The sequence below is a fragment of the Erpetoichthys calabaricus genome, chromosome 6 (genome assembly GCF_900747795.2).
Source record: "Erpetoichthys calabaricus chromosome 6, fErpCal1.3, whole genome shotgun sequence".
In the NCBI taxonomy this organism is placed as follows: domain Eukaryota; kingdom Metazoa; phylum Chordata; class Cladistia; order Polypteriformes; family Polypteridae; genus Erpetoichthys; species Erpetoichthys calabaricus.
This window is the reverse complement of record NC_041399.2, coordinates 84,390,195-84,401,098: the sequence shown is the minus strand read 5'-3', so window position 1 is coordinate 84,401,098 and position 10,904 is coordinate 84,390,195. Positions and strand designations below refer to the sequence as shown.

The 10,904-nt window shown below is 36.9% G+C and overlaps 1 protein-coding gene across 1 annotated transcript in view; it reads right to left on the bottom strand.

Moving 5' to 3' along the window:
* Window positions 1–1,763: 1,763 nt before the first annotated feature.
* The window catches only part of LOC114653456 (uncharacterized), a 30,615-nt gene continuing 21,474 nt past the window's right edge, over window positions 1,764–10,904 (bottom strand). Inside the window, exons 5-8 of the mRNA XM_028803793.2 lie at window positions 5,997–6,131; window positions 4,629–4,748; window positions 4,200–4,469; window positions 1,764–2,403 (exon numbers count right to left, since the gene is read on the bottom strand). Coding sequence (XP_028659626.1) covers window positions 2,365–2,403; window positions 4,200–4,469; window positions 4,629–4,748; window positions 5,997–6,131 — 564 coding nt within the window. The 3' untranslated portion in view covers window positions 1,764–2,364. The remainder of the gene's footprint in view (window positions 2,404–4,199; window positions 4,470–4,628; window positions 4,749–5,996; window positions 6,132–10,904) is intronic.

The window sequence follows — 10,904 nt, the reverse complement described above, 5'->3', positions numbered from 1 at the left end:
TTCCTGTCCTCCCTGGCCATCAGACTTTATTTTATTCCTTGTTAATTAGCATTGCCTATTTTTATATTTTTTTTCTTTCTTCATCTTAAAGCACTTTGAGCCACATCACTTGTATGAAAATGTGCTATACAAATAAATGTTATTGTTGTTTATTTATAGGTCTATTACCAGATTGCATGCAGAAAACTCTTTTCTGCTTGGCTGTGCATTTAAGCCCTGTAAAGGACTTGTTATGTGTGCTTCTTGCCTTACACCCACTTCTGTCTTTCTACTTTAATAAATATTGTGTTAGATTACTTATAACTTTAAAAAGTACAATAATCGAACTATATAAAGCATGTTACTTTTAATGTGTTACCCTGCTGCTCTTGAGATTGTGTTGCTGAGTTTAGCACTGTACATTCAAATCATCAACATAAATTTTGCAGTTTCTAAAAATTTAAGACAGATTATTTCAGCCAGGAGAAGAATAATGCGATCATCCAAAAATTTGTCTCCGGAAATTTATTGTATCAATATTTCTTCCTGTGGCTGCTTAAAGCATGTGCAAAGTAAACACGTGCACAGGCTACAAATTATTAAATATAACCCTGTTATGGGTTTACATGGCTACAGAATTGGGTTATTTGTGGAGAAAATGACCTTTGTTAATTAGGTTTCTCAGAGGCCAATATCCTATATATTTCTCTAATGAGAATAAGGATTTACACTGCATTTTAGAAATCAGGTTACTGTGAATAACTGGGCTATTGAAGCACATGTAAATGCGCTAAATGAGGCATCTCCATCTTTTGCACAAGTATTAAAAGATGAGACTGAAGGGTTAATAGTAATGTGAAATATTTTACATTCATTCATCTTTATAGCCTATTGTCTGCATCGCATTTACCGCATAGTATAAGAGAAGGCTAAGAGTATTTTTGATGGACAATTTAAATTATGACTTTACCAGATTGACAGAACTTTAAAAATAAGCAACACTGGTAACTAATGAGAATCAAAAAGCAATTAACAGTGGCATGTGGGCCAATGAAGGATTAATTTTTCATTTTACAAAGAGTTCACATTCAGTCAGCGGAAACTAAAATCAATCATCCACAATGGAAAAAGGCAAATCCAGCTGAAATAACAATAACACACATCAGATGTACATTTTTCTTTTAATACATAAATTCATTTATGTTAAACTTAAATATGTTATCCCCTCTGTTGTCTTAAACCTGTAACAGGCCATGTCTAAGTACATTTTAGTGTTTGCCTCAAAATGCATGCAGGTTGAGGCTGAATTAATAGCACTTGTGAAACATATTATATTTTAGTTGGATATAAATGTGCACAGTCTGCATGAAGATATTTCTAAATACAGTATGGTAATGCTATTTAAGGTGTGCCTTAGTTCATGGTCTGCCTTATACTGGTTTGGTTTCTGTCTCCATTCCATTTTAAACTGAATAAGTGGATTTAGGTGATTCAGCACAGAAATATACAGTGTTTTAAGTTTTGAAAGGAATTGATTAACATAGTAAAAGAAAACAACTAAAATATAATCGTTTAGAAAATAAGACACTATAAATGTATATACAGTGAGTTAATTGTATTATCACATGCTTTATTTCTTGCCCTGAGGCCATCTGTAAGGATTAGGGTCTGCAGGTTAAGGCCCTTTTATGCGTGAAGTTCTCTTTCCTCCATTACTCCAGTAATGCTATTATACTTTAAAGTTGCCTCTCTTGAGTGATGTTGCTCTTTGTGGTGCTCTTTGATTTTTGCTTGTATTTTATTGTTATGCATATACCTAGTGATGATATGGGCAACATTTCTAAATGTGTTTATCATAGCACTGGAGAATGGTGACATTTTGCAATGAAAAAGATGCAAGTAAGGGTTTCAATTCACTCTGTACATAACAATATTAATACCACTACCATTACTGCTACTAAAAGGGAATCAAGAATTAATACTCTGGGGAAAGAGAGGGGAGACATGATTATGAGGTATTCTTTTTTCCACAGACCTTATGAGGGCACATCAACTCTATACTTACACTTTAGGTTCACTGACTAGTAAGCTGAAAGCACAACATTGTTTCTTAGTTTATTTATCCTTATAGCAGGTCAAAGTACAGTACATTCAAAATGTATCCTACTACTTCAGAAAATTAAAAATGTTCTTTTCTGATGTTTAACTTCTTTTCAAGTCTACCTCAAGTCTTTTATGATCTTTTTCTGAAATAATACTATTAAAATACCCCTCTAGCAATTTCAACATTGCTTATTAATTAAAGTGAGGAAGTGGGATGGACATTCCTTAGAAAAACAGTCTCTTCATTACAGTCCAAAAATGTATTTTCAGCATTACTAAGGGTCATCTGAGCAAAGTATACTGAAGTAATTCCTCTTCTACCTACAAACACAAAACAGAGAAAGTGGAATCAATGGGGATACTGTACTTCACGGTTAAAATTAAATGAATAATCAGTTGATTAATATCTGGGCAAACAACATTTTTTTCTAGTCTATTTTACTCCTCTTGTTGGGCTGGATATGTGGCCTTGAGGGTAAAGAGCTACTACACTTGAAAGACTAGCATCATAGGCATTTTCACAGTTTATTCCACATTATTATATGAAATGTCCTGGCAAACGGGGTTGAGAACTCTAGATGTCTCAGTGCCTGTCCTGCTTCTTCTACTGTAAGAAACCAAAAGTGCACGGAAAAACGACACAACATTGATGGTCAACTGAAAGTTCCAGAGAATTACATCAGCCTGGGAAGGTCAGAAAGCAAGAATAAGGGCTGTCTTTTCCAGTTAAATGACCTTCCTAAGATGATCTAAACTAGGGAGAAGGAATTCAGTTGACTTATGACTTATGGTCAACTCAAGGCCATCATTATGATCAAAAGGGGGCCATCACTCTTCACACTGGAATGAGTTGCATTTATTTTACCCACGCGCTATTTTGGTACCCAAAAAGAAAGTAGCCCTTGGGCCACTGTTTCAAAAGTAAATAGGTCAAGCATGTCTGGGATGAAAAACATATTCATGAGATTTGTGTATTGGGTTGGAGAGTAGATCGTAGTATTCACAACATAAATGTGCTATTGATGACACACTGCATGACCAAAATAAGTTTCCCTACTTATTTATAATATCTAACTAAACATGTAAACATGATGCCTAAAATAAAAATAAAACTACTTCATTACACATGGAAGGAAACACAAATGCAGAAATTCTACACTTGCAACAATTTGAGAAAATACTGTAATGAAGGAGGGCTGGATGCTTTGTTTTTGAATTGCCCTTTTCTAAGTGGTCCATAACAGACATCTTAAGATCCATGCACTTACGCTGTGCAAATCTTGTACACATTTTACAATGCAAAAACAAAAACTAACATTAGCTTTAGACTTGTAATTCAAATGAGCATCATCCCCGTATCTGCTATGAGCATAATTATAATGCAGTACTCCAAAGCATCATTGCTTTTCACATTTTCCTTTAAAGAATCACAGAAACCTGTCACAATCTTTTTGATCTTTTCGAATAACTAGGGGGCTTCGCTTGCCAACCCCCTCCCCAGGCACATCACATCTTTGCCGCTCGCATATGTGGATTTCACTTTCACCAAACAACAAATCTTTTAATTCTTGCAGATGTGCCTCTTCACTGGGAAGAAACACTACTTTTCCCTGATGGCAACACGAATTAGACAATCTACAAGTCTAAGACTTAAAGTTTAAATCTGAACAATATATTCAATCTCTTTTTGCTGTTCCGTTATTTCACCAAGTAAAAATTTCCGTTTGTTTGTGCTAATGCGATCTTTACTATCATTTTTTTTGAGACTTGAATTTTAGTGCTTTCATTATCTTTAACCTGCTCTGCATGTGTATCGTGCCTGTGTTTTTGAATTCTTATGACGTTCTACTTTGTCATCTGCTCTTTGTCTTTTATTTTCATCCCCGGGCGAGGTCAAATCTCTTGGCTCACAGTCTCGTCTTGCGGGACATGAAAGTATCTCTCTGAAAAAGTCAGGTTTCATCCCAGGCTAAAAAGTCTCGTCTCGTCCCAGAATTTTTTAGATTATAATAGAGAGATAAGGATCTAAGTTCAGTTTTTCTTAAGAATGAGGCTGAGTATTTTGCCAAAGTTCAAGGACAAACTATTATCATACTGGCATAGTACATGCTACTTACCTTTGTAAGTTTACTGTCTAGTGTCAATTGATTCAGATGGTTTATCATGAAATTATAGGGATAATGAGAAGAAGTTCTTGAAAAAAGCTGTCTGCAAAAAAAAGGGACGTCTTTTCCATTCTCCATATCATTATAAAGCTGAATTGATCTGTACAGCATGAGAAACTTGACAGCCTCAGATATTTTTTCCTCATTGGCTGTAGTACTAAAAAAGCATTCACAGGCCTTCAGTCTTTCACTCTGAGACTCAAGGCAGCATATTAACATCCACTGAAAATAAAATTGTAAAAGACAGTTTAAGAAAATTGAAAAATACATTTCAGAACATAAAAATGGATCATATAATGATCCGCTGTGGCAACCCCTAACGGGAGCAGCCAAAAGAAGAAGAAGAAGCATAATACAATAATTTCATATCTGTATATATACCATTTTCTGAAAGGAATCTAAACTTGACTGTAGCTTCTTAATGGAATTTTCACCAGACCTGTAGTCAAAGTTCCATTGATTAATCCAAGGATATCCATCATTAAATAGTTTTTCTGGAAGCTGAAACATAAAGTTAAAGAGATCTAGACTGAATATAGTACGCAATATATTGCTGAATTAAGAAATTTGAAGAAAATTGCAATTTTCAATTCAGTTGATGGAGCATCACAAGAACACAAAAAATTACAAAGAAGAGTAAATAATTCAGTTCATTGAGATCACTTGATTAACTAAGTCGACCTAAAATCCCATCCTGTCATCTATTTTATGAGACTTAAGGCCATGTCACATTAATAATTTTCAGTAGTAGTTTTCATTTCCAAAATCTGAGAGAGTCAGAGGAAGTTGACGACATGCTCCCATTAATTCAGTCACCCAATGACTCACTCCAACTACTCATAGTCAGTTTGATCTTGTCTTTCATCTTGCTCTGTGTGCATAATTGCTGGCAAGCTATGAATGTTCTGCTGGAAGTATAATTAATTATTTTTCTGGAAGTATAATTCATGCAACCAGTTTGTAAATGTGACATGGCCAGCAATTTTCAGTTATGTAAACTAATATGGACTGATAGCAACATCAGCAACGGAAGTGGGAAAGTCTGACAATACCCCATGACTAGAATTCGGCTTTAGAGAACACTACACACTGACATTAAGGAACAGAGTTCAAACAAGAAAAATGCCCTCCTTTTACACTGGTAGCTATCACACAGTGGAGATTATAGGGTAATAGGCTGCTGCTAAGTAATTTTGTCAAAAAAATACTGTTAGTGTTACCAAAGTCAGAAAAAAATACACCACAGATTGACTGTAGACATGATTCTTTAAACGTGCAACACAGCTGTAACTGAACAGAATATAAAGTAATTATTTGTAAAAAAAAAATTAAAAAAAATGCACAATGCTTCCCAGTACAATGTTATTGGAAAGAACATATTACATTTTCCCTTCATAAAAAAAACACCAAATACACACTTGCGTTTCAGAGCTTTACAAACTGTCAAAGCAGTAAATAGCTATGAATGCAACGGTCACTTAAATAAGCTAACATTTCAAGAGGAAACCCGTAAAAATACTGGTACATAACTGCACAGCAGGATTACAGCTGAGATTGTACATTTTGTTACTAATCTAGTTTAAATTAAAATGTATTTTAATAGGTCAGTTTAAATAACTTAAATGCATAAGAATTAACATATTAAACAACCCACCACCACCACAATTCTATTTTAATTGATACTCTCATGTTTCAATTTGAAAAAGGTTTGCATACTATATGCTGTAGACAGTAAAAGACTAAACTCACCTGTGAGGCTTCATTTGCGTTGATCCAGAGTGGAAATTCCCTGCATGTGGCCATATTTTCTAAAATAATCTTTCTTAATTCAAAGCAGGTGTACCCCTCTAGACCTGCTTCACATGAATCTGGGCTTCCATCTCCCTAGGAAATGAAAATACACATTGGGAATATTGTACCAGTTTTGGCAGTCACTGCTGTGCAGAAAGTCCTTTTTGTATGTAATGTATAATACAGAACAAATGTCAAACACAACATTTCTCTAGAGACAGACACGAATACAGAATATTTGCACTTTTCTATAATGAATCCCAGCATTTAAATTCCTGGATATAAAGCCATGAAACAAAATTAGTGAAGACAATGAAGAATGTGTCCTGTTTAGTTTAGCATTTACTCAAAACTAAAAACATTCTGTTGCACAAAAAATATGACAACCATACATTTAATTTTAGCCACTAATACAAGTGTTTTAGTTTTGTGTGATTCACAGTTTATAAATTCAAACTTTATTTTTGCAGATTGAAAATGTAAATAAACATGTCATTGAATTGCTTTTTTGCTTAATGCAAAGCAGAATGTTCCTGTTTTGAATAATCCCCCGTTCTTGATTTAACTGTAAATAAATACACGTTTCCTTGAAAATTCTGTATTAAATTTAGATTTTTTTTTTTAGGTTTTCCTGCATAGACCATGTCACATATAACTATTTTGTAGATGCTAATGTACAGGTGGATTTGCATATATAACTCATAGCAACATGGAAAAATGGTGGTGGGCTTACAGTAAGGCATGGCATTAAACCTTTTCAGTATCAATCACCTTTCTGCCAGGAGATGGAGGGATCTGTGTTTTGTAGGCTTATGACTTCATACATGCTATTGTACTTACTAAAAAATATGAAATAGCAATACCTGTGGTACACTGTGGTGTGCTGAGCTGGTAACATCACTTCAAGGGAGGCCCACTGAATCAGCTAACTAATTAAAAAGTAGTCTCAGTTATGAGATGAACATTCACGCTCCTGGAGACATTAGTGAAGGAGAGAATGCTGCCCGTCTTTTCTCTCACACTAACATTGAATACTTTCAACCTACAAATTATTTTAGCAGAAACACTACTGGGGCTTTTTTATACTAATGATAATAAGCCTGTATACTGCCTCACTCTTGTGACTGCTCTTTTTATATTTAGCCAAGTCAGAAGTTTCCTTTCTTTTTAGTCATTCTGGTGTTTATTAAAATGGGCTTTGTTATTTGTCATAATACAATATTTATGCAATTACTTATTTATAGAGCTTCCATAATAATCAAAATTTCCCCCTAGGGACAAAAAAATCCTATCTATCTATCTATCTATCTATCTATCTATCTATCTATCTATCTATCTATCTATCTATCTATCTATCTATCTACAGTGCATCCGGAAAGTATTCACAGTGCATCACTTTTTCCACATTTTGTTATGTTACAGCCTTATTCCAAAATGGATTAAATTCATTTTTTTCCTCAGAATTCTACACACAACACCCCATAATGACAACGTGAAAAAAGTTTACTTGACGTTTTTGCAAAATTATTAAAAATAAAAAAATTGAGAAAGCACATGTACATAAGTATTCACAGCCTTTGCCGTGAAGCTCGAAATTGAGCTCAGGTGCATACTGTTTCCCCTGATCATCCTTGAGATGTTTCTGCAGCTTAATTGGAGTCCACCTGTGGTAAATTCAGTTGACTGGACATGATTTGGAAAGGCACACACCTGTCTATATAAGGTCCCACAGTTGACAGTTCATGTCAGAGCACAAACCAAGCATGAAGTCAAAGGAATTGTCTGTAGACTTCCAAGACAGGATTGTCTCGACGCACATATATGGGGAAGGTTACAGAAACATTTCTGCTGCTTTGAAGGTCCCAATGAGCACAGTGGCCTACATCATCCGTAAGTGGAAGAAGTTTGAAACCACCAGGACTCTTCCTAGAGCTGGTCGGCCATCTAAACTGAGCGATCAGGGGAGAAGGGCCTTAGTCAGGGAGGTGACCAAGAACCCGATGGTCACTCTGTCAGAGCTCCAGAGGTCCTCTGTGGAGAGAGGAGAATCTTCCAGAAGGACAACGATCTCTGTAGCAATCCACCAATCAGGCCTGTATGGTACAGTGGCCAGACGGAAGCCACTCCTTAGTAAAAGGCACATGGCAGCCCGCCTGGAGTTTGCCAAAAGGCACCTGAAGGACTCTCAGACCATGAGAAAGAAAATTCTCTGGTCTGATGAAACAAAGATTGAGCTCTTTGGTGTGAATGCCAGGCGTCACGTTTGGAGGAAACCTGGCACCATCCCTACAGTGAAGCATGGTGGTGGCAGCATCATGCTGTTGGGATGTTTTTCAGCGGCAGGAACTGGGAGACTAGTCAGGATAAAGGGAAAGATGACTGTAGCAATGTACAGAGACATCTTGGATGAAAACCTGCTCCAGAGCGCTCTTGACCTCAGACTGGGGTGACGGTTCATCTTTCAGCAGGACAACGACCCTAAGCACACAGCCAAGATATCAAAGGAGCATGAGTGGCCCAGCCAGAACCCAGACTTGAATCCGATTGAACATCTCTGCTGAGATCTTAAAATGGCTGTGCATCGACGCTTCCCATCCAACTTGATGGAGCTTGAGAGGTGCTGCAAAGAGAAATGGGCGAAACTGGCCAAGGATAGGTGTGCCAAGCTTGTGGCATCATATTCAACAAGACTTGAGGCTGTAATTACTGCCAAAGGTGCATCGACAAAGTATTGAGCAAAGGCTGTGAATACTTATGTACATATGATTTCTCAGTTTTTTTATTTTTAATAAATTTGCAAAAACCTCAAGTAAACTTTTTTCACATTGTCATTATGGGGTGTTGTGTCTATCTATCTATCTATCTATCTAGCCTGTCAAAGCATTCATCCCCCTCAGTGTTTCTCCTGTTTTGCACATTACAACATGGAATTACAATGGATTTTTGGGGTGTCAGCTCCATTTGATTTACACACCATGGTTATCACTTTCAATGTGCAAAATATTTTTAATTGTGACACGAACAATAATTTAGACAAAAAAAGAAAAATCATGAATATGCATAGGTATTCAGTTCCCAAAGTCGATACTTTGTAGAGCCACCTTTTGCTGCAATTACAGCTGCAAGTCCCTTGGGGAATGTCTTTATTAGTATTTTTGACAATTCCTCAAGACAAATCTGCTCCAACTCCTTCAAGGTAGATGGGCTATGTAGATGTACAGCAATCTTCAAGTCATGAAACAGATTCTCAAATGGATTGAGGTATGGGCTTTGACTAGGCCATTCCAAGACATTTAAATGTTTCCCTTTGAACCACTCTAGTGTAACTTTACCAGAATGTTTAAGGTCATTGTTCTGCTGGAAAATAAACCTTCATCCCAGTCTCAAATCTCTGGCAGACCTAAACCGGTTTTCCTGAAGAACTGCACTATATTTAGTGTTGTCCATCTTTCCTTTAGTCCTCACTAGTTTTTCTAACCCAGCTAATGAAAAACACCCCTACAGCATGATGCTGCCACCACCATGCTTCACTGTGGGAATGATGTTCTTGGGGTGATGGGATTTATTCAGTTTGCACCATACATGGCATTCGATTTTAGTCTCATCTGACCAGAGAACTTTCTTCCATGTGTTTGGGGAGTCTGTCACATGCTATTGGGCAAACTCTAAATTTGTTTTCTTATTTCTTTTCTTTAAGCATTGGCTATTTTCAGGTAATTGCTTTTTTTCTGCCATAAAGCCGTACTCTGTGGATTGTATGGCCTAAAGTGGTCCTATGGACAGATAATCCTATGTCTGCTGTGGATCTTTGCAGCTTGTTCAATGTCATCCCTGGTGTCTTTGTCGCACCTCTGATCAGTGTCCTCCTTGCCCGGTCCATGAGTTTGGGTTGACTCTGACCTGTTTTGAGTGCTCCTTGGTCTTCGTGTTGCTTGCTTAATAGTGCTGCAGAGTCAGAGAACATGCCTACTTATACAGACATCATGTGGCAGATTGTGTAACACATTGATTGCACACATATGGACTTAGGTTGCACATATGCAACTTTTCAGGTTTTACTTGGATTGATTTATATATATATATATATTGTGGCAGACGGCAAGGTTCCTTACTGGCTGAAACACCTAAATAATGGAAGGACTTGGGGAGAGAACTTCCACAGGGCATTATCTCCCCTGGAGCGCTAGATGGCAGCCTCCCTGGGTTGCAATGGTGCCTCTGACTCCTGCATGGTAACATCGGAGTTGGAGTTTGACACAACCCCGTTGGGTTCTGTGGGCACTTGCAAGGGGGTGCTACAGGAACTGCTGAACTCTTTATTGTAGCTCTTTTGCCATACCCGGAAATTCTGCCGGAAGCAGATTACAGGACACATGGATCACTTCCAGGTGCTCTATAAAAGGAGCCACCTCACTTCATTCAGGGAGACAAAGCTTGCCAGGAGGTGTGGAGGTGGAAGGAAGAGAAAGAGAGAAAAGAAAGTGCTGTACGCTATGCCAAAGTGTTATTTGTGCTTGTTGTATTGTTTCGAGCAGGTGTAAAACAAGGGAATAAAAAATAAAAATGTGTGTGTTGAACTTGTGTCCTGTCTCTGTCTGTGTCTGAGACTATATATAGTCTCTCACAGTCTCTCATGAGGCTGATACTTTAATTTCTTAAAGTTCAGATGCAGAATAAAAAATATTCTACCCCAAAGTATTAATTTTCTATCTGTTACTTATCCCGTGGTTATTTGTACTGATTGGAGAGAAAAAAATTTAATCTCATGTTTTCATGTAGAATGCAGATAACAAAGTGTCTGATACAACTGACTTCAATGGGGGCCAGCAAATTTCTTAAAAATAAAAAACTAAAATATCACATTGA